At 33.4% G+C, this 27925-nt stretch overlaps 1 protein-coding gene across 1 annotated transcript; it reads right to left on the reverse strand.

The window, feature by feature from the left end:
• Nucleotides 1-1479: 1479 nt before the first annotated feature.
• Nucleotides 1480-27674, reverse strand: LOC111052143 (GON-4-like protein). The gene is made up of 12 exons (XM_039422877.1): nucleotides 27418-27674; nucleotides 24747-24986; nucleotides 13773-13926; nucleotides 13194-13297; nucleotides 10769-10919; nucleotides 9444-9668; nucleotides 7681-7849; nucleotides 6795-6881; nucleotides 5567-5715; nucleotides 3600-3768; nucleotides 2715-2801; nucleotides 1480-1634 (listed from the first exon to the last, which is right to left on the reverse strand). The coding sequence occupies exons 2-12, from the start codon at nucleotides 24968-24970 to the stop codon at nucleotides 1480-1482; spliced, it is 1674 nt and encodes a 557-aa protein (XP_039278811.1). The 5' UTR covers nucleotides 24971-24986; nucleotides 27418-27674.
• Between the last annotated feature and the right edge of the window lie 251 nt (nucleotides 27675-27925).

The following is a 27925-nucleotide window of genomic DNA, read 5'->3' on the forward strand; positions in this document are numbered from 1 at the left end:
CACTCAACCAATATTTTAAATTAGAAATGATTTCTGAAAATAAAAATAAAAAGGTAAAACGTGGACTAATGAACGGATTAGGAAACGCCATATCATGGTTGACAGGACTTATGACTGCTGACGACAAAGTACACCTCGACAAAGTTATTGATAAAATAGAAAATAATGAATTACATCTTGTTAAAAATGAAGAACATAATTTCGAAATGAACCATGAGTTAATTAAGAAATTTAATTTCGATGTTGAGCATATTAATTCAAATAATAAAGCATTAGAAAATATTACTAACGAAACTGCCAATATTGTCGAAAATATGCAAGCTGTTGACTTAATTACTTTGACTATACAATTGTTGGATGATGAAATAAATGATGTTGTTAACTCGTTGATGTATTGCAAAGAAGGGAAACTTCATCCATCAATTTTGAGCTTTGATGATTTTCGTAGGTTAATTAATTATAAGAATTATTCATTAGCTAGTAGAGATTCCAGTATTTTATGGGAAATTAGTAATAGCACTTGTATTTTATCGAAATCTGTTATAACTTACATTATCCATTTACCGAAATTAAACGATTTATTTGAAAAATATGACCTTCTGTCTTATCCTGTTGAAATGGAATCAAATGTTCACACCATGAAATTCTAACTAATTCACCACCCATTAATCTTTTGGAACAAAACAGTTTCTAGCATGTTGAAAATTTCATGTTTTCTGCACGAAATGTCTCGACATTGACGAAAATAAAAATAACAATAGGTTGGATAATAATGAACCAGAGACCAATAGGAAGGAGACATTCTCCCCGTTATTTTTATAAAAAATTCTCATGCATTACGACGCCCCATGATTCTTAGAGAAGTGATATTCAAAAGAAGAGAAATTTCGCGTTGTTTCCAATTTCATAAAAAAAAGTTAAATTTCCTTTTAATTATTCAATCCTGAATTATTAGTTTTAGCACTACTGGGGTATCGGGGGATATTATTTTACATTCAGTTCTGAAGTTAAAATTGAAATTCGAGAAAGTTGCTATTTTGCCAAATTTTGCAATTTGGCAACCCTGTAATTTCTTCAGATGGAGAGCCATGTTTCAACTTATTTCACACAGACTATTATTTGTAATTAGTGAAAAAATTCAAACAAGTGAATCAGTTCCATGATGTAGAATTCCTTTAATCTAGAGGATAAGCCGCCAAAGTTTCAGGGCTTTTGAAAGTAGGGTTTCCTAAGGACATAGTATAAAATGCTTTTTGAGTGAAGTTAATACGGTTGGTGAAATCTAGTGCGCATAATATTAATACTTCAATTAAAACAAAGTCTCTTCTCAAGAAAGACTATTGGATAAAAGGCAGAAATAAGACTGCTAACTAAAATAATCGTTCCTAAAAATGATCCTTAACTTATATTATAGATTTTCAAATAAATTGTTTAATCTAATACAATAAACTTTAATTAGTAATAAAAATATAATAAAATTCATACCAGTTGTACTGGTGACTTCTGAGTTTTCTTTTTATCTTTATCTTCACTGGACATCATTTCAGTGTATTCGAATAACTCTTTAATCAACTCTTTCACTTCTCTTCGAGAAACCTTGACTCCTCTATCATGACGTAGTTCTTCCATATCCTCTGAAATCATGAGTGGTTTTATAAGTTATTAATTTCACAAAATGGAATCAACCGTTAACAAAAGCAAACTATATTATTTATAAGTAATGCGATATAAATTTTGATATAGAAATAATAAGATCCGAGAATTTCCAAGAAATTCAAAGAGTAAACTCAACGATCATATATGCTAGTAATCAAAAAATTCTATGTCATAAAGTAATACAAGTGAAGAAAGCATGAACAGTCGCATTAATAGTAATTTTGACATCAGACCAATTTAATTAAATTGTTATACGGAACTAGGTTTTCCAGGATTAAATAGTGGAGATTATAATGTTAATATTGAATAATTTTATTCTTATAGTCACTGAATTTGTAGTAATTTTTAAACAATACTGTGAGCATGCATCTCTGTACTACAACTAATGTTTTATGAGCAGCAAAATAGAATAAGCATACATGAGTAGTGAGTTTGTCACAATGTTGGAAGAAATTCCTTAGCGAAGACTAACCGCGCGGCTCGAGCCGCTGGATAGTCTGCTAGCGGCTGGAACACATAACCTATGAACTCTTTAGATTCAACGATTGATTAGATTTGAAGATTCATTCGATTTTCATGTTGTATAAGCATTATGGCAGAAGATGAATTAGAGATATAGATCTTAATAGAAGAGATATTGTTGGCCTCTGAAAATATTTTAAACTGTCTTGAAAACAGTCCATGCTTTGAGCCGTTGCGGCTGTATCGACGCGGCTCGAGCCGCCTCACTAGACATGTGGCTAGAATCGTAGATTCGTCGCAATTGCACCTTTGGGACGGAGTTTTGATCCGTTAGCAGCGCTTCCTTTTAAAACTCTGTGGAATTACTTTGATTAGGGGTTCGAAAATGTATGTGTTCAAATGACGAGACTACCGCCTCATAGCTTGAAGTAACATAACTAACAAACCGACACGGCGTGCCCTATCCCGTGAAAATCTAATTGTGTGTGCTTCATCTAAGGAAGCATGGATGGTGACTAAATTTAGAAACTCAAAGAGAGTAAACTTTTACTAGAACTATAAGACTGCTTCAAGTTATGAATTTGCGTTGACTTTACCCGTTAATGTATCTTCATCAGCAAGAACGTTGTACTCAGGATCCGCTTCAACATCATCCACGGTTTCATTCATATCTGGCAAAGTATCTACAAAAAATGGAAATCATGACTTGAGAATTGAATGAATCATACTATTGTACATCTAGAGTGGATAATATAGAACTTGAAAAGTTAGTAATTGCTGATAAAAACTATATACTTCTCTTTCCGCTTTGTAGTTTAAATAATAATAATAATAATACTGAGGGTGATGCCCACATAAGCTCTTAGGCTTTTGCGCGGGTAATGAGTGAGAGGATTGATGATTAGAAATTACTTCTTTTTAGGTGGTCGGGACCGAGGTGGTCGTCTCCTCCAAAAGACGGTGCGGCTGTGATAGTGCTGTGGTCAAAAACGTTTTGCCCGGTCGAGATTCAAACTCGGGTTCTCTTGATTATTAGATCGGCGCGTTATCACTTACTCCAACGAGCCACCCATAAAATATCATAACATACTTTAATAATAACTTTTATGAAAGTAAACATATTTTAGTCTAATTACCATAACAAACTTTAATAATAACTTCAACTTTTTATAATAGTTTTTACTGAGATTCAAACCAATATCTTTAAAAGAGTTTGCAGCTAGAGCAAAATTATTATGGTTATAAACATACGAAATTATTTATTTATTCATTTGCATTAACCAATGCACAAATCAAATACATGATTGGAAAAGGACCAACAGGCCTAGTCAAAAACTGTTCCCTTTCCGAATTTTGATAGTTGTAAGCCAATGATAGTAGTATTATTTGATAGGTTTCAAGAGATTTCAAAAACTGCCTAGAAGTCAGATAGTAGTATACTAGCTATGAAGTGGATTTAGTCCAAATTAAACTAAACTCACCTAGAGGTTGCGTAAATTCTTTCAAAAAATTAGTCCAATCATCATTATCACAATTGAAGTCGTACATATCACAGGTAATATCTGGTGGAATGAAAGCTTGCTCAATTTCTTCCAATGGAGTTTCACTCAAGCAGAGTTTTGATCTAGTTCTTTGTCCAATGCTTTCTCTCTGAAAACATGAAAATATATAATCAAGAAATAGTTTGTGAGCTTACCATAAAAGTAGAGTGAAATTTATTGAAGTAATCCATAAAACTCATGTTTACAATACTGCTCATTTTGCAATCTTGAATATGAAATTAGTATTGTTAATTTCATATCCTCTTGAGGTCTGTCGTTAACAAGTTGTTTTTGAGAAAATAGAAAAGAATCAAACTACATAGTTTAAAATTAAACATATTTGAGTATTTCCTTTAAACATAAATTTAAACAAAAGGAATCGGTAATGATTAAGATTTATTGAGAAATATCTTTTGATAGCCTATCTTCAATTATTCAGTTAATTTTAGTGGTGTTTTAATATTATTTTTATACTTTTGAGACTCTAGGCTAATAGGCTTGTACTTAGCGAACGCACACAGCAGCAGACAGATTGGGTTGGTCTAGTGGTAAGGAGTGTTACAACTTTGGTCTGCTAGCACCGCCTGGTTTGTGGGTTCAAAATACCGCCGGTGGCATAGACATTTGATCATCTCATCAAATCACCAACGCATTTTCGATTACCCACACACAAGCAAAAAGCTCATGTTAGCATCATCCGCAATAAAAAAAGATAGAGAAGAAAATCATACGTCTGTTTGCAGACGTGAGCAGACATATGCAGAAAGACCAATATCTGTGTGCGTTGCAGCAATGAAACCTCTGTGGAGGGAGTTTTCCTCCGCCTATCTGTTGCTGTGTGGGTTCGAATCCAACCCAGTGCAAGGTATTCATGTCATAATCTAATATCATTATCTTAGTATATTAAATAAGAGAGAAGCTCATGAGGACATTCAGGAAAGACTATTAGTTTATAAGTTTATCTGTCTGATGTAGAATGCTTAATTTTTGTAATCAGTGATCTTGAATCAGGTGATAGAAAAGTTTCTACATGCCTCAAGAACAAGGTTTTATATTCCCATGAAATTCTAACTAATTCACCACCCATTAATCTTTTGGAACAAAACAGTTTCTAGCATGTTGAAAATTTCATGTTTTCTGCACGAAATGTCTCGACATTGACGAAAATAAAAATAACAGTAGGTTGGATAATAATGAACCAGAGACCAATAGGAAGGAGACATTCTCCCCGTTATTTTTATAAAAAATTCTCATGCATTACGACGCCCCATGATTCTTAGAGAAGTGATATTCAAAAGAAGAGAAATTTCGCGTTGTTTCCAATTTCATAAAAAAAAAGTTAAATTTCCTTTTAATTATTCAATCCTGAATTATTAGTTTTAGCACTACTGGGGTATCGGGGGATATTATTTTACATCCAGTTCTGAAGTTAAAATTGAAATTCGAGAAAGTTGCTATTTTGCCAAATTTTGCAATTTGGCAACCCTGTAATTTCTTCAGATGGAGAGCCATGTTTCAACTTATTTCACACAGACTATTATTTGTAATTAGTGAAAAAATTCCAACAAGTGAATCAGTTCCATGATGTAGAATTCCTTTAATCTAGAGGATGAGCCGCCAAAGTTTCAGGGCTTTTGAAAGTAGGGTTTCCTAAGGACATAGTATAAAATGCTTTTTGAGTGAAGTTAATACGGTTGGTGAAATCTAGTGCGCATAATATTAATACTTCAATTAAAACAAAGTCTCTTCTCAAGAAAAACTATTGGATAAAAGGCAGAAATAAGACTGCTAACTAAAATAATCGTTCCTAAAAATGATCCTTAACTTATATTATAGATTTTCAAATAAATTGTTTAATCTAATACAATAAACTTTAATTAGTAATAAAAATATAATAAAATTCATACCAGTTGTACTGGTGACTTCTGAGTTTTCTTTTTATCTTTATCTTCACTGGACATCATTTCAGTGTATTCGAATAACTCTTTAATCAACTCTTTCACTTCTCTTCGAGAAACCTTGACTCCTCTATCATGACGTAGTTCTTCCATATCCTCTGAAATCATGAGTGGATTTATAAGTTATTAATTTCACAAAATGGAATCAACCGTTAACAAAAGCAAACTATATTATTTATAAGTAATGCGATATAAATTTTGATATAGAAATAATAAGATCCGAGAATTTCCAAGAAATTCAAAGAGTAAACTCAACGATCATATATGCTAGTAATCAAAAAATTCTATGTCATAAAGTAATACAAGTGAAGAAAGCATGAACAGTCGCATTAATAGTAATGTTGACATCAGACCAATTTAATTAAATTGTTATACGGAACTAGGTTTTCCAGGATTAAATAGTGGAGATTATAATGTTATATTGAATAATTTGATTCTTATAGTCACTGAATTTGTAGTAATTTTAAAACAATACTGTGAGCGTGCATCTCTGTACTACAACTAATGTTTTATGAGCAGCAAAATAGAATAAACATACAAGAGTAGTGAGTTTGTCACAATGTTGGAAGAAATTCCTTAGCGAAGACTAACCGCGCGGCTCGAGCCGCTGGATAGTCTGCTAGCGGCTGGAACACATAACCTATGAACTCATTAGATTCAACGATTGATTAGATTTGAAGATTCATTCGATTTTCATTTTGTATAAGCATTATGGCAGCAGATGAATTAGAGATATAGATCTTAATAGAAGAGATATTGTTGGCCTCTGAAAATATTTTAAACTGTCTTGAAAACAGTCCATGCTTTGAGCCGTTGCGGCTGTATCGACGCGGCTCGAGCCGCCTCACTAGACATGTGGCTAGAATCGTAGATTCGTCGCAATTGCACCTTTGGGACGGAGTTTTGATCCGTTAGCAGCGCTTCCTTTTAAAACTCTGTGGAATTACTTTGATTAGGGGTTCGAAAATGTATGTGTTCAAATGACGAGACTACCGCCTCATAGCTTGAAGTAACATAACTAACAAACCGACACGGCGTGCCCTATCCCGTGAAAATCTAATTGTGTGTGCTTCATCTAAGGAAGCATGGATGGTGACTAAATTTAGAAACTCAAAGAGAGTAAACTTTTACTAGAACTATAAGACTGCTTCAAGTTATGAATTTGCGTTGACTTTACCCGTTAATGTATCTTCATCAGCAAGAACGTTGTACTCAGGATCCGCTTCAACATCATCCACGGTTTCATTCATATCTGGCAAAGTATCTACAAAAAATGGAAATCATGACTTGAGAATTGAATGAATCATACTATTGTACATCTAGAGTGGATAATATAGAACTTGAAAAGTTAGTAATTGCTGATAAAAACTATATACTTCTCTTTCCGCTTTGTAGTTTAAATAATAATAATAATAATACTGAGGGTGATGCCCACATAAGCTCTTAGGCTTTTGCGCGGGTAATGAGTGAGAGGATTGATGATTAGAAATTACTTCTTTTTAGGTGGTCGGGACCGAGGTGGTCGTCTCCTCCAAAAGACGGTGCGGCTGTGATAGTGCTGTGGTCAAAAACGTTTTGCCCCGGTCGAGATTCAAACTCGGGTTCTCTTGATTATTAGATCGGCGCGTTATCACTTACTCCAACGAGCCACCCATAAAATATCATAACATACTTTAATAATAACTTTTATGAAAGTAAACATATTTTAGTCTAATTACCATAACAAACTTTAATAATAACTTCAACTTTTTATAATAGTTTTTACTGAGATTCAAACCAATATCTTTAAAAGAGTTTGCAGCTAGAGCAAAATTATTATGGTTATAAACATACGAAATTATTTATTTATTCATTTGCATTAACCAATGCACAAATCAAATACATGATTGGAAAAGGACCAACAGGCCTAGCCAAAAACTGTTCCCTTTCCGAATTTTGATAGTTGTAAGCCAATGATAGTAGTATTATTTGATAGGTTTCAAGAGATTTCAAAAACTGCCTAGAAGTCAGATAGTAGTATACTAGCTATGAAGTGGATTTAGTCCAAATTAAACTAAACTCACCTAGAGGTTGCGTAAATTCTTTCAAAAAATTAGTCCAATCATCATTATCACAATTGAAGTCGTACATATCACAGGTAATATCTGGTGGAATGAAAGCTTGCTCAATTTCTTCCAATGGAGTTTCACTCAAGCAGAGTTTTGATCTAGTTCTTTGTCCAATGCTTTCTCTCTGAAAACATGAAAATATATAATCAAGAAATAGTTTGTGAGCTTACCATAAAAGTAGAGTGAAATTTATTGAAGTAATCCATAAAACTCATGTTTACAATACTGCTCATTTTGCAATCTTGAATATGAAATTAGTATTGTTAATTTCATATCCTCTTGAGGTCTGTCGTTAACAAGTTGTTTTTGAGAAAATAGAAAAGAATCAAACTACATAGTTTAAAATTAAACATATTTGAGTATTTCCTTTAAACATAAATTTAAACAAAAGGAATCGGTAATGATTAAGATTTATTGAGAAATATCTTTTGATAGCCTATCTTCAATTATTCAGTTAATTTTAGTGGTGTTTTAATATTATTTTTATACTTTTGAGACTCTAGGCTAATAGGCTTGTACTTAGCGAACGCACACAGCAGCAGACAGATTGGGTTGGTCTAGTGGTAAGGAGTGTTACAACTTTGGTCTGCTAGCACCGCCTGGTTTGTGGGTTCAAAATACCGCCGGTGGCATAGACATTTGATCATCTCATCAAATCACCAACGCATTTTCGATTACCCACACACAAGCAAAAAGCTCATGTTAGCATCATCCGCAATAAAAAAAGATAGAGAAGAAAATCATACGTCTGTTTGCAGACGTGAGCAGACATATGCAGAAAGACCAATATCTGTGTGCGTTGCAGCAATGAAACCTCTGTGGAGGGAGTTTTCCTCCGCCTATCTGTTGCTGTGTGCGTTCGTTTCAACGCGTTTTACGCGTGCTGAATGTCTATGTTCTGCAAACGTCGACAATAGGTTATAAAACAAAGCCACAGAATACTTTTTGTAGGACATTCATCCAAGCATATTCTGAAGGCCTGTCCGTCAGAACTCAGAATTTTTTGGCTCATCACTTTAAATTTTCGTTGAAGTATGTCAAGTTATTTACATACAAAGTCAGGATAAATTTCTTTAAGTCTGTTCGGTACACCTATTTATTTATTTTTAAATTGGATAATCTTTTCCAATATAATTGTTAAGATCATTATAAGAGTGAGAAAAAGTGGCAACTGACATTTTTAATTGGTCTAATAAGCGAGTTATGGGTTGTTGAAGTGCTAAACTCCGTTTCCTTTCAGGATCATAAACAGTTTCAAATTTTCCATTGTAGTTTTTTTCAGTATATTTAGTATATCATTGGCTTTGTTCTAATATGCGTTTTTTCGCGATTAATGCCAAAATAAACAAGTTATCGAATTTACAAAAAATGCTACTTTTTTAATTATGAACGATATGGGGAATAATATGTTTTAGTTTGGACATACATTTTTTGAAGTTTTAAGAAAAGTTATAATAATATAGTCGAAACCGTTTATGATCTGGAAAGAAAACGGAATATGGAAAGTTAGACTTCATCAATCCCCACAACTCGCTTATTAGACAACTTAAAAATTTCAGTTGCCACTTTTTCTCACTTATACAATTATAATCTTAACAATGATCTTAACAATTATATTGAAAAAGATTATCCAATTTAAGTACGGTAATAAATAAATAGGGGTGCAGAACAGCGTTAAGAATCTACATTACATTAATCTTTACAACTAATTGACTAACCACTAAATCATCAATAAAAGATGGCGAGTGTGGTTCCTCATCAGTAGGCGTTTCAGGAGGAAGATCGAAAGTGATTCTCTTTCTTTTGGGTTGGCTTTCATCTTCACAGATCGTATCCTCCAAACCTAACTCTTCATTGTCAAATATTTCGTCATCTTTGTCAGGATGGTTCAAATCCTCAAGAACTGAAGTTGTAGTTGATTTGTTAATATCATCATCGTCACTCTAAAAAAAAACAAGAAAAGATTTTGTGTTGAATAGATACCTACACCAGCTAGATTCTGTATTATTCAACACATAACTTCAAAATATAGCATTATATTTATTGCGTACTGGAATACGTGGTATGTTGTACTTCAATCATGACTGAAGCCGTGTCCACACTGAACAATGTTCGACATACAGGTTCGGCAAACATGTTTGTTGAGGAGCTCAGGGACAAACATTTCAAAAAGTTTGGACAATCATTGTTTGTCAAATAAAAAAATACTGTTTTTCCAAACATTTTCAGTGTTTACAGCGGTAAAACATAAAAACTGTTCTTCCCAATTACAAATATTTTGTTTGGTGACGCGTCCACACTGGCCACGGGCAAACATAATAAAATTTGCCCAAACTTTTTCAAAAAACATTTTTGTAAAAAATTTGTTCAGTGTGGACATGGCTTAAGAGGTAACGTTCTCATATTAAAACAAATGTATTTTATATTGGCTATTAAAATAAAACAGTATATCAGAGTAATAAGATTCCGATTAACTCTCGACTATAGTGAGGTCCACGTTATAATGACAGTATTTGATTAACATTGGTGTTGCTATAAGGTCTATCATTCGACAAAACAAATAGCACAATCCTTTCTTAGCTCCGCAATGTTTCCAAGTCCGTTTTTGAAGATGTAGAAATGTAATTAATCAAGGCAGACAAACGACAACGCTTTTCTCCTATCTTTCTCCACTGCCATTATAACGTGGACCTCACTATAGTGTCGTACGGTTTCGGTATGACCAAAATAAGAGAAATATTTTTACTGTGAAACATTACTATTAACTTACTATTAACATTACTATTAATCATAAACGGCAGCGATGGATTATTGATTCGTAGTCTACTGAATTGCAGTCATTATTTAACATTATTAAAACTATGAATAAATGTTTCCAACCGACTGGTTGGAGCACTTTTGAGTCGATTGAAAAATAATCTAACTTGAAAGGTCTCCTGTTAACGGGAAAAACTTATAGTTCAATCAAGTCACTAACCCAAGGCAATATAAATTAGATTAGATTACATATAATTTTATGAAAAAAAATACTGTAATAATATACCGGTTCATCTTCACTTGGACGATATTCCTCATCTGAAGAATCCTCGGGGTATTCTTTTTCCATGAGGATTTTTGACTTGCAAGGTGTTTGTTTTGATGGAACTTCGTGCAAAGGCCAAACAACTGACAAGGCTTGCTTCTCCATAAGTTCTCTGTGTAACAATTAAAAATAAATAGTTTCATTGAATCTTGTATTAACATATGACCAACGATTTATCAAACAACTCCATATGATTTTTTAAGAGTGAAATGGAAAATATAATATCTACTCAAATGAAATTTAATATAGCTTAATTGTAGCTTTGTTGTGATTTGATAAAATGAGGAATCGTAAAGAAAAAAAAATCTTTCCTTATTGAGATTGTAATTTAAACTGATAAATTTGTTTTGATTATATAATAATATATAATTTTTTTAACAGTGAATCCGGTATCTGAATAAAAGACTGCCGATGTGCTTGGTGTACAATAAAAAGTAAATTCGTATGACTTTTGTTGGTGGGGAGTCCCTTGCGGGAAGGTCCCACCGCCTGAATATATTATAATTTAAGCCGTCAATGGGCCTTACGACTGTCATACTTCAGCCGGGACCGACAGTTTAACTTGCCCATCCGATAACACGGGAGTGATCTGGTTAAAAAACGTTTGATATTGAGGGTTTGAACCCGGGATCTCTATGCTGCTACGCAGGCACTCTATCCACTAGACCACGGATCACTCCACTGTACAATGTAAGTTTACTTCAGGTCCACATGACATGATAAAATACTATAGTGAGGTCCACGTTATAATGGCAGTGGAGAAAGATAGGAGAATAAAGTAGCCGATCTGTCTTGTCAATGCCTTCTATAGATGTTATCTGATACAGGTTTATTGATTAACAGTTCATTCTCGTTTTAAATAATCAAATAAATTCTATTAAGCAAGAAATTATATTTTTCAATAATTTCCATAATTAAAATGAAATATTTTGTTAAATATTAATTCTAAATTGTTAAAAGACGATCTGGCAACAGAGCAAAGCGAGAAAGAAATAGCGCTATTAGCTTTGTTGAATGACAAGGTCTATAAATACAGGTCATGACACTCATGTTCCTTATGGAGCGGCTATTTTATGGGGTCTTCATGGAGGTACATTTGAAAATCCAATCTAATTCAATTTGCTCGTAACAAAATTGTGTATTTTAAAAACAATATTCTAGTTCAGATAATATGTGAATTCAGGTTTTCAAATTTTAATAATGAAATTTCAATAATAAATGCTTCAATTATCCATTTATTTATTATTAAAAATTGTTATTATTCTTGTAACTCAAGGATTATGATTCAAAAGGCATTGGGACAAGACAGAAATATGCGAGACCAATTTCAAAAAGAGTTTCAAGTTCCCGATCAATTAAATCTAAAAATCAACAATTCAGTTCCTAGTTGGAATCTAAATATTATTATATTCTGTCGGAACAATTTATTTTACAATTCAAAGCCAAGCAATATCTCTTGAACGATATTACAAAATAACACACATCATGTTGTTCAATCCATAATATTGGTAACACCTGATAAATTTGAAAATTGGTGAACTAGGACCCCATAAAATGGCGATTTTGCAATGCATTACGGGATTGTGTCATGACCTGTATTTATAGACCTTGTTGAATGATAGACAAGGATAGCAATATCATTGCTAATCAAACACTGCCATTATAACGTGGACCTCACTATAGCAATTAACTATTGCCAAGAAAACTTATCTTTATTGTTTACAAGAACACAAAGAGAAAAACTATCTGAATTGGAAAGCATCATTTTAGGAAATTTCACACCAATAAACGGCATTGGAGACTAAACTGTTAATAAAAGTGTTCTCATAATTTTGTTTTATTTTTATCAAAATTATGGAGAGAAACAGTTTTGTTGGGTTTATCCTGTTAATTTTCTCCAAATCATTAATTTGATTTTGTGATTGTGGAATGTAATAAATAAATGTATTTTTAAATGTTATGTTATGTAGTCTCGAATATTTTGCAGAATCCCTGTCCATTTTTCATCTGATTTGCTTAAGACCTATAAAGAAAAAAGTTGTCCACGCAAAAAAATATTGCATCCTAAAGATGGAAACTATATCTGGAATGAATTCTCCAATATTGATTTTGAATGGAAATTCTTGGAATGGTCACAGCCAAAAAAATCATTCGTGATCGAACGAGAAACTAGTTGCGGTTATTACACCGTGATAGAAACCTATCGAGCAAGATCATTTTAATCAATTTGGACATCTACCACAATATTATCTTTACTGATACAAAAATGTATTACTAATGTTAAGTGAGCTATGTTCAAGGATGTGCAGCCTTAAACTAATACTGATAGCCCAAATGTGTGACAAACAATGTTTTAGGTAACTATTTATTTAAATACAGTACATACCTTGCTTTAGCTCTTGTCAATTTTGGTTCATATGGAACTTCAATCTTTTTGTCATCCATCGATTGTCTAACCATTGAGATTACGTCCTTATTCATGATCACATCCTGTTCAAAAAATATAGATTTACAATAAGAAATGAGAATGGTTTGAACGACTAGTCAACTAGTCACCTAAGTAACTCAATTCGGAAAAGCTGCATATCAAAGAAGAACTAATGAAATTGTCCCGATTCAGTCAGAAAAGGCTAAAAAATCTCAAAAGAAATATGTTTTACTATTCAGCCTACCAGTACTACTAGAAATATTACTGGAGTAATGTTCAGAAATAAAAATAAAATTATTAAAGTGGAAGAGTAAACAATGTTTAGTATTAATAAAATGAAAACAATATAAAAACTTGTAGTACCCTTTTATTAAAAACGTTGAAATATTTTAACGTTTTTAATAAAAGGGTTCTACAAGTTTTTATTAATTTGAATAAAGTAGCCCATATAAGTGAAGTGATTTCAATGTTTAGTATTGTTTGAAAGGGAAAAAGAACTTGAATAATCAATAAATTTGCAAATTCTTATAAACTTACCCTTATTATTTTCTTGATATTTATTACTGTTAGCTTGGATTTTTCAGCTTTTAGATCAAGTTGCCTCTCAATCTCACCTTCGACTTGATCCAAAACGTTAGGAATTTTTGAATTTGGAGAGAATAATCCTTTCGAGTCTGGAGTTGAAGCAACACTGGAATCAAATTGAAAAGAATTATTGATAACAGCACAATACATTTTGAAAACGGAGTCTAGTCCACTGTTGATCCAGTCGCTGACCCAGCCTAGTAACGTTTAGTCCACATCCAGGCCAGCGCTGGCAAATCACCCATTCAAAATCACCACTGGAGCTGGTCGTCATTGGTCTTTATTGGACCAACATGTGGATGCGGCTTCAAAGTTTCGGGTGTTCAAATCTAGCAAATATCGTAAAGGAAAGGCAAGGAGACATTATTTGTCTAATTATTTACCTTCATTCTTCTTTCATTGTCTATATTCAGTGAAATATTTAAGCAACGCCCTCGCTTACACTAGAAATGTTATTAAATTGTTGTACAGCTTAAACTTAAAATAGTCTATTATAATAATGCTCTAGATACTGTAAAATATATCGTTTACAGTACTGTATTCAAGGTAATAAAATACAATCACGTCTTTCTGAAGTTTAAGATCCTATCCAGGAAGATTTTCTTACTTCTATTTACTTTTCTTTCTATCTCATTACTGGCAACATTAAAATTCATATTGCGAATACCTTATATGAACATGCAAATTGTGATATAAAAACTTTGTGATGTTACAAATTTTCTCTAAATAAAAAAATCTTATCTCTGATTCGATATTGAAAACCATGAGCCTACGTTAAGACCCGTATATAAAAGATAATTACAATTTAGTTTGTAAGTTTTATATCTATCAGTCTAAAACTGGAATCATTGTTTCTAATTCTGAGAAAGCTTTTGAATTTATATTAGATGATTGTGTCCAACGTATTTGTAACTTTAATTATGTTTAATCTATGTTTGATTGTTTGTTCTGATGTAATCTGAATTTTTCGAATCTTTGAAAGTCATGAAATTATAATTTGATTTGCTCTAAACTGGAGTTTTTATTCAGAAACAGTGAACCCATTCATAATTTCTGCCAAGATATTGCTGAAAGGAACCGATAGCTTTCCTTTAGGTGATAGGTGAAAACTATCAAACATTTTGGTGAAAAATGGTAGCATGGCAAATTAATGGTACCCTGTGGTGGGACCAAATTACAAAATATTATGTCCCAAGTGGTAGGCCTACATTCTGGTGAGAACTTTACCAAACATAAAATCCCTAGTTATAGAGATTATGAATAAGATAATATCTTGATGTAGGTATTATGAATGGTAAAATACTGCTGAATAAGAGGTCGATTCGAGAGCAATCAAATTCTAATGAGTAGATACTTTTTATGCAGTAACAAGATGGAAAACATTAGAATTGATGATGAGTTAATAGAGCTTTTAAAACAAATGAGGCAAGAGCAAAATCAAATGAGACAAGACTTTCGTGATAGAATGAATCAGCAAAGTGCTAAGTTAGACCAAATGTTTAAAAAACAAAATGTTAGGTTTGATGAGAAAATTTCTAAATTTGACAGACAAGATGCTAGGGTTTAATGAGCAAAATGCTAAGATTGATAATTTGAAACAATATCAAAATGCTAGGTTTGATGATATGAAGCAAGAATTTGCTAACATCAGATTAGAACAGGTTAGTATAAACCTTCTATTGAAAGATACACACATGAAACATTGATAAATAATTGTGAAATTGAAGCAGGAATAACAGTAAATTGAAGCAGGATAGTAGTAGTGTTGACACACAAGATCAATTCATGCAAGTTTCTGATAAGGTAGGCATAGTTACTGTTTTTGAAAAAGTCAACCCTAGTGAGATAGTAGAATTGAGTAAAGAAGTGGGTAGGGAGATGTCTTCACTAAAAGTCAACTATCAAGAAAGTACTAATGCTATATTGAAGATTAGGAAAATTGTAAACAAATTGAAAGTTTCTATGAATCAAATTGCTACATCAAAGGTTAGGAAAACTGTAAACAAATTAAAAGTTTACATGAGTGTAGAGGTTAGGAAAAATGTAGGCAAAATAAATACTGCTTTGAGTCAAGTTGATGAATTCGATTTTCAACTAAGAATTGAGAAGGTGTATGCAATGCAATGCATTCTCAAGTGAACTTGACTGACTTTTGTGAGCAAAATGGCTTTGTTGAAACAAATGAACCCATGAACAAAATCATGAGTTTGATGAAACAAAGCGGGCGCAAAGTCACCAATAATTTGTTGGTATTCAAAGGTTGTTTCAAGCTGTATAGGCCTACTGATATGAGGAGAGTAAATCACATGATAAAAAGGTATTTCCCAGTAACATATTATAATTAGGAATCCTGTGTTATGCCGGGATTCAGAATAGCATAGTTGCCACCCTGCGTATGGTAAAAGTCCATAATTGTGTCTTTTTTTCTATAGCCTATTTTCTTGGCCCTAAATCTTTTCCAATTTCAATTCTTTCCTGTCTTTGTGTATTATTCAGTAAATTTTCTTCTATGATGCATATCTTAACCAATCTTGTCAATAGTCATTCAAATTTGTGAGTTTTAAGTATTCTTCTGAAATAATGTTGGAAGTTGAAATAGTAGCTTATTTTCCTAATCTTTAAATTGTTGATAAAACTTAGCTTTTCTAGAATTTATCTGCAGTATTATAGTGTAAATAATTGTGTGTTTGCAATATATTTTTTTATCATGTATTACTTATTTGAATTATGTCTATTTTAACCTTACAGTTGTGTTGTGAGTGATGTGGTACTTTTCCATAATGAAAATACAAATTTGAAATTGTCAACCACTTTCACTAAAAAGTGGCTGACAATTTCAAAATTTGTGTTTTCATTATGTCTATTTTGTTGTGTATCATATTAGGTGACTAGTTTTTTAGAGCAAATTATGTCCCCATTCCTCCTCATCTTTCATTGCATATCATGCCATAAGCCATATGTAATTTGGTTATAGTTTTCTTCTGGGCTTTTAACCCATTTTGCATTTTGATTTTATTTTGCTGTCCAATACTTTTGGATCTTTGGTGGACAAGTAGATGTGATTCTTTTAGAGGTGTGGGCATGAACCGTATATGGCTGGACTCGATTATCTGACCTACTTGTTAGTGATATAAAAACCATAAGACTGCAACATCAAATATTTATCAATTTATTGCATAATTTTGATTTTGTGGTCCTATACTAGAGTCTGCTATCACATTACCTTACAGACATCTAGGAACTCTCCACCCAGTCACAATAGTAAAAATCTGGTGTGGTACCTACACTCACACAACTTTCCTTGCTCATTGAACTGTAAGCCTCATTCTTAAACGAGAATAATTTAGGGGAATAACATAATGACGATTGGCGGCAACATATTTGAAACTACGATCAGACTACTGTATCTATATATATATATATTATATATATATATATATATATATATATATATATATATATATATATATATATATATATATAAAAGCGAAATGGCACTCACTGATTGACTGACTCACTCACTCACTTACTCACTCGCAGAACTAAAAATCTACCGGACCAAAAACGTTCAAATTTGGTAGGTATGTTCTGTTGGCCCTTTAGAGGCACACTAAGAGATCTTTTGGCATTATTTTAACTCTAAGGGTGGTTTTTAAGGGTTTAAAGTTCGTCTTTTAGCATGTATATTCTTCTTATTCTATTAATTATAATTGAAAAATGTCCATACCATATGTTAATATAGAACTATAATCTAGAGAGAGTACATCTTAGAAACAGTTGTTAAGTGGTAACTAAATTAATAATTTTGTCAGGTTGGCACCCTTTCGGTCATGCTTTTTTTGTATTAGTAGAAAAAATCTGAAATTTGGTACTCTAATTATATTATTTTTTTAATGATTTTTGAAAGTCTCATAACATTTTTTAACTAATAGTTATGGAAATATAACATGGTCGTTAAAACGGCCAAAATTACTTAAAGGTAAGAAATAATTAGTCTTTTCCATAAATTGCACAAATGTTATTATTGGTGGAAATAATCATCATTTACGAATTCTCATCATTTAATAATAAATAATAGTTCTTTTCTATTGATAATAATTATCAATAATAATTATTATTTCAACTGCAAGAAATGAGAAAAGTAGCAAATATACATTATAAAATTCGAATTTTGAGGTTAAATGATTACCGTTCGATATTCATATAAATAGAAATAATAATAAACATAACAATACTACAATAAATATTCACTGTTGTCTATGTTATTTTTATAAATATTTCTCAGTTTACATTGAGCATTTTTCTCGGTAATTTGAGCAAAAGTCTAAATTTCTGAATCGTGTTTCAGTAATTTTTAGCTGGATGAAACAAACTTAGGTACGATTCTTCCCGCTAGGTCGCGCGCTTGTCGGTTCAGCCATCTTGTTGTGTTCAGCCATTTTGCAGCTCGGTTCAGCCAAGAAGCTGCTGGCGTGTATGTTGAATGTGAATTTTTTGTTCTATCTGTATTTTTTCTGATTCTTGAATGAATAAAAATGAGAATTTTGGCTGAGAATTTTCAACTTCAATTGGATTATTAATTTTTAAATGTATTAAGATTGTTATTAATAACAGCATCACACACACAAACATTTGATGGATTTCAGCCATCATTTTACCTATAATTATTCATTTTTCATATTCAATGGTAACTGTAGGAAAAGTTTAATGTGAAATACGTGAGCAAAGTTCCTCTGCTGCACTCAAGAAGCCATTCCGCCCTCGCCTACGGCTCGGGCGTAAACGTTTCTTTCGGTGCAGCAAACTGTCACTTTGCGCACTAGTTGCACAAATAACTATTTTCATCATGTATTACTTATTTGAATTATGTCTATTTTAACCTTACAGTTGTGTTGTGAGTGATGTGGTTCTTTTCCATAATGAAAACACAAATTTGAAATTGTCAACCACTTTCACTAAAAAGTGGTTGACAATTTCAAAATTTGTGTTTTCATTATGTCTATTTTGTTGTGTATCATATTAGGTGACTAGTTTTTTAGAGCAAATTATGTCCCCATTCCTCCTCATCTTTCATTGCATATCAAGCCATAAGCCATGTGTAATTTGGTTATAGTTTTCTTCTGGGCTTTTAACCCATTTTGCATTTTGATTTTATTTTGCTGTCCAATACTTTTGGATCTTTGGTGGACAAGTAGATGTGATTCTTTTAGAGGTGTGGGCATGAACCGTATATGGCTGGACTCGATTATCTGACCTACTTGTTAGTGATATAAAAACCATAAGACTGCAACATCAAATATTTATCAATTTATTGCATAATTTTGATTTTGTGGTCCTATATTAGAGTCTGCTATCACATTACCTTACTGACATCTAGGAACTCTCCACCCAGTCACAATAGTAAAAATCTGGTGTGGTACCTACACTCACACAACTTTCCTTGCTCATTGAACTGTAAGCCTCATTCTTAAACGAGAATAATTTAGGGGAATAACATAATGACGATTAGCGGCAACATATTTGAAACTACGATCAGACTACTGTATCTATATATATAAAAGCGAAATGGCACTCACTAATTGACTGACTCACTCACTCACTCGCAGAACTAAAAATCTACCGGACCAAAAACGTTCAAATTTGGTAGGTATGTTCTGTTGACCCTTTAGAGGCACACTAAGAGATCTTTTGGCATTATTTTAACTCTAAGGGTGGTTTTTAAGGGTTTAAAGTTCGTCTTTTAGCATGTATATTCTTCTTATTCTATTAATTATAATTGAAAAATGTCCATACCATATGTTAATATAGAACTATAATCTAGAGAGAGTACATCTTAGAAACAGTTGTTAAGTGGTAACTAAATTAATAATTTTGTCAGGTTGGCATTAAGTTGAGTTGACTTTGTTAGGTTGGCACCAAGTTGAAGATTGAAATGCATTTTTCGCGGAAAAATTGATTGGGCACTGCTACTTCAATCAGAGCTATTCCTGGGAATATTATATTACTAGCTGTCAGGCTCGCCATATCCGTTTAGCCAGACGTTTAGTCTGGACCCCCGACTGGATTGTCCTAACATATGATAAAAATGCTCAAATGAAAAATGCAGGCGAGCGAAGCGAGCCAGCTGATCTCATTTTTAGACGATTCAGTCGGGGGTCCAGGGGGCGGAGCCCCCCGGCTAGACGGATATGGCGAGCGAAGCGAGCCTGACGGCTAGTAAGTGTATATATACAGTACTTTTTCCTTTGTGTAAATTGTGAAATTATATTATTTTTTTAATGATTTTTGAAAGTCTCATAACATTTTTTAACTAATAGTTATGGAAATATAACATGGTCGTTAAAACGGCCAAAATTACTTAAAGGTAAGAAATAATTAGTCTTTTCCATAAATTGCACAAATGTTATTATTGGTGGAAAAAATCATTTTAGGTATTTACAAGTCTTATTTGACATAAAATAACATGTTGTAGATATGATAATATATATTACATAAATATGTCAAACATTTGGAGCAATGGAAGTAGAAAATTTGTAAGTTTAAGTTTCAGAAGGTCTTCATTGAAATACCTATGAGAGTAATGGATTGGCGTTTCCATATTGACCACATCCAAAGGAGGTGGTGAATACCAGTCTGCGTTTGTAGTCAAATATTCTAAATCCGATAAATTTCCATCAAAAAGTAGGCCTTACATGTCTTTATCACTTAGTTTATTATCGCTCATGATAGAAGGATAAAATATAAAATATCCACAACATCATAGAGCAAAAGCCACAAGAAAAATCTCTACAAATTTACTTGTTTTATTGTATTTCTCAGCTGATTTGGATATTTGAAATTTGATTTGCACCAACAGTACACTTCCCACTATGTAATCTTGGACGTTAAAACGGTCAACACTTTGAAGGGCCAATTCTCGGTTCTCATAATTAATTTATTTTTTCTGTGATAATATTCGTTTATTCCAACATTTTATTGATGTAAATCAATTTTTTTGCCCAAATAAAACTTGAAATGAAGCTGGTATGCCAAATTGAAAGTTGCGTGTTGTGAAACAATGACAGTCTCCTAACAGTCCATACAAAAAGTCTTCAAAAATTTCGTATTTTTACCGCAAGAGCTCACCACATGAGATATATTCATCACGAATATGTTCGTTCAAACGACCAATATGGCTTAACGGGGTGAAATTAGTTGTTTGTGACTTAAAAAAATTGAACCAAGTGATGGTCGTTATAACGACCACCATGACCAAAAGGGCTAAGTTGAGTTGACTTTGTTAGGTTGGCACCAAGTTGAAGATTGAAATGCATTTTTCGCGGAAAAATTGATTGGGCACTGCTACTTCAATCAGAGCTATTCCTGGGAATATTATATTACTAGCTGTCAGGCTCGCTTCGCTCGCCATATCCGTTTAGCCAGTCTGGACCCCCGACTGGATCGTCCTAACATATGATAAAAATGCTCAAATGAAAAATGCAGGCGAGCGAAGCGAGCCAGCTGATCTCATTTTTGGACGATTCAGTCGTGGGTCCAGGGGGCGGAGCCCCCTGGCTAGACGGATATGGCGAGCGAAGCGAGCCTGACGGCTAGTAAGTGTATATATACAGTACTTTTTCCTTTGTGTAAATTGTGAAATTCGATGATTTTTTTTTAAAGTTGTCAAAACAGCTGTTCCACAGATGAAATATCTCGACTATGTGTTCTTTTTATAAACTGCTCTACCTACCTACCTCATGCACGAGAAGGACAAAAGACTCATGTCAGTTTACAAAGTCCATTTCTCAAGGATGGGGTGGACCCCATTAGTTTACCAGGAAATAGACTTATGCCAGTTGATAGAGCTGATAAATAACTATACAGGGTATGAATTTGAAATTGTCAACCACTTTCACTAAAAGTGGCTGACAATTTCAAAATTTGTGTTTTCATTATGTCTATTTTGTTGTGTATCATATTAGGTGACTAGTTTTTTAGAGCAAATTATGTCCCCATTCCTCCTCATCTTTCATTGCATATCATGCCATAAGCCATATGTAATTTGGTTATAGTTTTCTTCTGGGCTTTTAACCCATTTTGCATTTTGATTTTATTTTGCTGTCCAATACTTTTGGATCTTTGGTGGACAAGTAGATGTGATTCTTTTAGAGGTGTGGGCATGAACCGTATATGGCTGGACTCGATTATCTGACCTACTTGTTAGTGATATAAAAACCATAAGACTGCAACATCAAATATTTATCAATTTATTGCATAATTTTGATTTTGTGGTCCTATACTAGAGTCTGCTATCACATTACCTTACAGACATCTAGGAACTCTCCACCCAGTCACAATAGTAAAAATCTGGTGTGGTACCTACACTCACACAACTTTCCTTGCTCATTGAACTGTAAGCCTCATTCTTAAACGAGAATAATTTAGGGGAATAACATAATGACGATTGGCGGCAACATATTTGAAACTACGATCAGACTACTGTATCTATATATATAAAAGCGAAATGGCACTCACTGATTGACTGACTCACTCACTCACTTACTCACTCGCAGAACTAAAAATCTACGGACCAAAAACGTTCAAATTTGGTAGGTATGTTCTGTTGGCCCTTTAGAGGCACACTAAGAGATCTTTTGGCATTATTTTAACTCTAAGGGTGGTTTTTAAGGGTTTAAAGTTCGTCTTTTAGCATGTATATTCTTCTTATTCTATTAATTATAATTGAAAAATGTCCATACCATATGTTAATATAGAACTATAATCTAGAGAGAGTACATCTTAGAAACAGTTGTTAAGTGGTAACTAAATTAATAATTTTGTCAGGTTGGCACCCTTTCGGTCATGCTTTTTTTGTATTAGTAGAAAAAATCTGAAATTTGGTACTCTAATTATATTATTTTTTTAATGATTTTTGAAAGTCTCATAACATTTTTTAACTAATAGTTATGGAAATATAACATGGTCGTTAAAACGGCCAAAATTACTTAAAGGTAAGAAATAATTAGTCTTTTCCATAAATTGCACAAATGTTATTATTGGTGGAAAAAATCATTTTAGGTATTTACAAGTCTTATTTGACATAAAATAACATGTTGTAGATATGATAATATATATTACATAAATATGTCAAACATTTGGAGCAATGGAAGTAGAAAATTTGTAAGTTTAAGTTTCAGAAGGTCTTCATTGAAATACCTATGAGAGTAATGGATTGGCGTTTCCATATTGACCACATCCAAAGGAGGTGGTGAATACCAGTCTGCGTTTGTAGTCAAATATTCTAAATCCGATAAATTTCCATCAAAAAGTAGGTCTTCCACGTCTTTATCACTTAGTTTATTATCGCTCATGATAGAAGGATAAAATATAAAATATCCACAACAGCATAGAGCAAAAGCCACAAGAAAAATCTCTACAAATTTACTTGTTTTATTGTATTTCTCAGCTGATTTGGATATTTGAAATTTGATTTGCACCAACAGTACACTTCCCACTATGTAATCTTGGACGTTAAAACGGTCAACACTTTGAAGGGCCAATTCTCGGTTCTCATAATTAATTTATTTTTTCTGTGATAATATTCGTTTATTCCAACATTTTATTGATGTAAATCAATTTTTTTGCCCAAATAAAACTTGAAATGAAGCTGGTATGCCAAATTGAAAGTTGCGTGTTGTGAAACAATGACAGTCTCCTAACAGTCCATACAAAAAGTCTTCAAAAATTTCGTATTTTTACCGCAAGAGCTCACCACATGAGATATATTCATCACGAATATGTTCGTTCAAACGACCAATATGGCTTAACGGGGTGAAATTAGTTGTTTGTGACTTAAAAAAATTGAACCAAGTGATGGTCGTTATAACGACCACCATGACCAAAAGGGCTAAGTTGAGTTGACTTGTTAGGTTGGCACCAAGTTGAAGATTGAAATGCATTTTTCGCGGAAAAATTGATTGGGCACTGCTACTTCAATCAGAGCTATTCCTGGGAATATATATTACTAGCTGTCAGGCTCGCTTCGCTCGCCATATCCGTTTAGCCAGTCTGGACCCCCGACTGGATCGTCCTAACATATGATAAAAATGCTCAAATGAAAACATGGTATTTAAGTAATCAGCCTTTTTTTCAAGAGCTCCTGCAATTTTCCCAGAAATGAGACTCATGTCAGTTAATAGGGCTTATAAATAGCTACCAATGGTATAAATTTGAAGGAAATCGTTAGAGCCGTTTTTGAGAAAACCGTGGAAAACATGGTTTTTTAGTAACCATCCGCCATTTTTTCCGCCATCTTGAATTGAATTTCTTATTGTCGGGTCCTCATGGTATAAGGACCTTAAGTTCAAAATTTCAAGTCAATCGGTTAATTAGAAATAGAGTTATCGTGTTCACAGACATACACACACACACAGACCAACACCCAAAAATCATGTTTTTGGACTCAGGGAACCTTGAAACGTATAGAAAACTTGAAATTCGGGTACCTTAATTTTTTATGGAAAGCAATACTTCCCTTACGGTACCTATGGTAGTAGGGCAAGGAAAGAAGGAAAGTAAAAATATTTTTCCTTCACCAGTTGTTTCTGTGGGAGTGATAGCTCACAGTTATAACAAATTAGAGTCATACTTGGAATCTAAAAAATTCCATAGTAGTATATTTAGATGAATATACTTCTTTATGAAAGCAACTGACATGTAGGATAGGCTCTAATTAATCTTTCTCTTATTTGTATTACTAAGGGAATTTATACACCCATTACTCCTTTTTAGGTGAAAACTATCAAACCTTTTGGAGAAAAATAGTAGCATGGCAACTTGGATCATTAGGTTTAATAAGTTAGTAGAATTGTATAAGTTTTCAAAAATCATAGTCTAGAAATCTAGAATTATAATAAAACTTGATAGCCTAAGTTTTCAAGTACATACCTTTCACTTTGAGGCTCTTCAGCTCTTGACAATCCTGATTTGATGGAATCCTCATTGATATCGATTGTGAGTTTATTGCCCTCTGAGCTATCTGAATCATTATCTTCATTGTGTAGTCGGAAGCTGAAGCTCAGATTTCTCGTTTGACTTGTTCCTGTCTGATCTTTTGATCGGAACAACCACACTGGCTTCGATGGAGACTTCACTAGCTTTATCTCCTCCATGTCATTAATTATTCGACTGAAATAATAAAGATGGAGTCATCAGGTTATTAAAAAATGGATGCTCTTTATTAGAAAAAAAAACAACAAATAAGTTGGATCTACTACATAGACATTTCAATATACAATTATTAAGATTTGTTGAATTTTATTTTCAAATCTTCTCAATGAACTCAGAAGTTTAAAAAATAAACTTACGGAAAATACATTGACAATTCAACCTTTGTTAATCGTTGTTCAACAAGATAAAAGAAAGAAAATCAACTCTTCAACTCAGAATATTGATTGAAATTGCTGAAGTGATATGAGGATTAATATTCTTATTATAAGTTAAAGTTGAATAACCCAACCTTGCTCAACTTTTTGAGCATTTGAGGGTATTCTAAGAGATTGGCATTTTTGAGGGAATTTCTTGACAATTAAGTTAATTAATACGTATATTTATAGAATAAAAGGTTAAATTATCATGAGAAAAAAGTTAATTCATGTAAAAATAAAAAACATCAACAAGTTTTGTACATTACAGTATAAAATGTACCTATTTAATTTATAGTCTACATCTAGGTTTTCAACAAGCTATATTGTAACACTACAAATAATTTGAATGTTTGGCATAATGAATGGAATATATTTGGCATAATGGAATGAAAGGAATGAATGGCATAGATGAGGTGTTTAATGAGCAACTCCTCCACCTTGGCCCTGCAGCAAAGATGTGGATCACAGACTTATTCAATAACGTCATAGTCCAAGAGCGCATACCTGCAATTTGGAAGAAATCAAAAGTCATTGCAGTTTGCAAACCTGGAAAGGACCCTGAGTGCCCAAAATCCTATCGACCAATCTCACTTCTGTCCAATTTGTATAAACTTTTCGAGAGAGTTATCCTCAATAGAATATCTTCTCTTATAGAGAGCAAATTAATCCCTCAACAAGCTGGTTTCCGCCCAGGAAAATCATGTACAGGCCAAGTACTAAACCTGACTAAATACATTGAGGATGGTTTCCAGGAGAAGAAGGTTAGTGGCATGGTTCTGGTTGATCTGTCAGCAGCGTACGACACAATTAATCATAGACAACTCCTTCACAAACTATATAATGTGACATACGATTACAGTTTGATAAGGTTATCCGCTTGATGCTCACTGATAGACGTTTCCAAGTCCATATAAAGAACAATTGTAGCAAGTGGTACAAACAAAAGAATGGACTACCACAAGGAAGTGTCCTGGCTCCTGCCCTTTTCAATGTTTTTGTGAATGACCAACCTATTGGAGACAGCACAAAACATTTCATTTATGCTGATGACCTGGCAGTAGCAGCCAAAGGAAACACCTTTAAAGAAGTCGAAGACAAGCTGAATAGTTTCATTCCAGAGTTAGTCAAATACTACAAAGCAAATCTCCTGAAGGTGAACACAACAAAGACTGTAGTAAGTGCTTTCCACCTCAGAAACAAAGAAGCCCAAAGGGAGCTTAAAATCTTTTGGTCTGGCCAGCAGCTGACACATGTGGCAAACCCAACTTATCTTGGTGTTCAATTGGACAGAAGCCTGACATTCAAAGCCCACTGTGAAAAAACGAAAAAGAAGGTCAACTCCAGAAATGCACTCTTACGCAAGCTGGTTGGGTCTGCCTGGGGTGCTGATGCTCACACCCTGCGAACAACAGCCTTAGCCCTGTGTTTCTCCACTGGTGAATATGCTTGTCCTGTGTGGGGTCGCTCAGCCCATGCTAAGAAGGTAGACGTGGCTCTCAACGAAAGCTGCCGGATTGTGACTGGCTGCCTAAAACCAACTAAAACTCACTACCTCTACCAACTGAGTGGGATAGCCCCTCCATCAACCCGGAGAGAGATAGCAGGTAGGGCCGAGTGAACTCGCCAAGCTAATGATGAAAGGCATCCAATGTTTGGCCATACCCCTGCAATTCACCGTTTGAAGTCCCGTCGCAGCTTTCTAACAGAGACACAGGAGCTGGGCTCCTCAGCACCACAAGAAAGAATTCGACTCTGGCATGAGGGTGCAGATGCCACTGACTCAGTGCTGAGGGAGCAACTGCCAGCAGGAGCAGAGCTACCGTACAGTAAATGGAAAACTCTGAACCGCCTTAGAGCAGAGTGTGCTTGCACTAAAGAAAACCGCACTACTTGGAGGCAGATTGATGATCCTTATTGTGACTGTGGAGACATCCAGTCAGATGACCACCTCCTAAAGTGCCGTCTTGCACCAGCATGCAATCGACAAGACCTCTTTAATTTTAATGACGAAGCTGCTATAACAGTGGATTACTATTCTAATTTAGGCATATAATACAAGTATAATCACCTGACACGAACGAACGAACGAATTTGAATGTTTACTATCAAACTATCAATAATAGTTTCTATTACCTACGATATTTGGTAAATTAATAAACTATAATAAAAAGTAATAATATTATATTACTTACCTGGAAAAGACAAATATTTGTAAACTTTAGTTTAGTTAGTTTATAAACTCGAAGAGGAATCAAGAGTTGGAATCTAAGAGGAATTTTGGATTACAATGTTAGAAAGAAATTACTGGATTGATAAAGACTATAAATTACACAAATAACTAGAAAAGAAATGAGTAAATTACTACAAATAAAAAAAATAACATCAAAGATCATAGACGGATAGACCGCGTAAAAATTCATAATTTTTAGGTTATTTCATAATTCAATGTGATTCAACCTTAGACCACTTATAGAATAGACACGCCCTATTGTATATTCATACTGAGAGTCGTTGAAGCAAAAATCTACTGCCATATCGCCCGATCGTGACGTCAGCATTGGATAGAAAACTTTTCTTTAGTTTGTTTACATTGTTTTTCATAGATGATTGTGTCTATCTCAGCGAGAGTCTACCATTCTCATAAATAATAATTTACTTCTATCACAATCTGAAGGTTTTCTATCCGATGAAGACGTCACG

This window comes from Nilaparvata lugens, chromosome 3, assembly GCF_014356525.2.
Source record: "Nilaparvata lugens isolate BPH chromosome 3, ASM1435652v1, whole genome shotgun sequence".
Classification (NCBI taxonomy): domain Eukaryota; kingdom Metazoa; phylum Arthropoda; class Insecta; order Hemiptera; family Delphacidae; genus Nilaparvata; species Nilaparvata lugens.

What these genes read in the sequence shown, in the direction of transcription:
- LOC111052143 (XM_039422877.1), bottom strand. Translation starts at nt 24,970, where the DNA reads ATGGAGGAGATAAAGCTAGTGAAGTCTCCATCGAAGCCAGTGTGGTTG. An exon ending in GAAGAGCCTCAAAGTGAAAG is followed by an intron (nt 13,927 to 24,746) that starts GTATGTACTTGA and finishes ATTTGATTCCAG; the next exon opens with TGTTGCTTCAACTCCAGACT. An exon ending in TTGACAAGAGCTAAAGCAAG is followed by an intron (nt 10,920 to 13,193) that starts GTATGTACTGTA and finishes ATTGTTACACAG; the next exon opens with AGAACTTATGGAGAAGCAAG.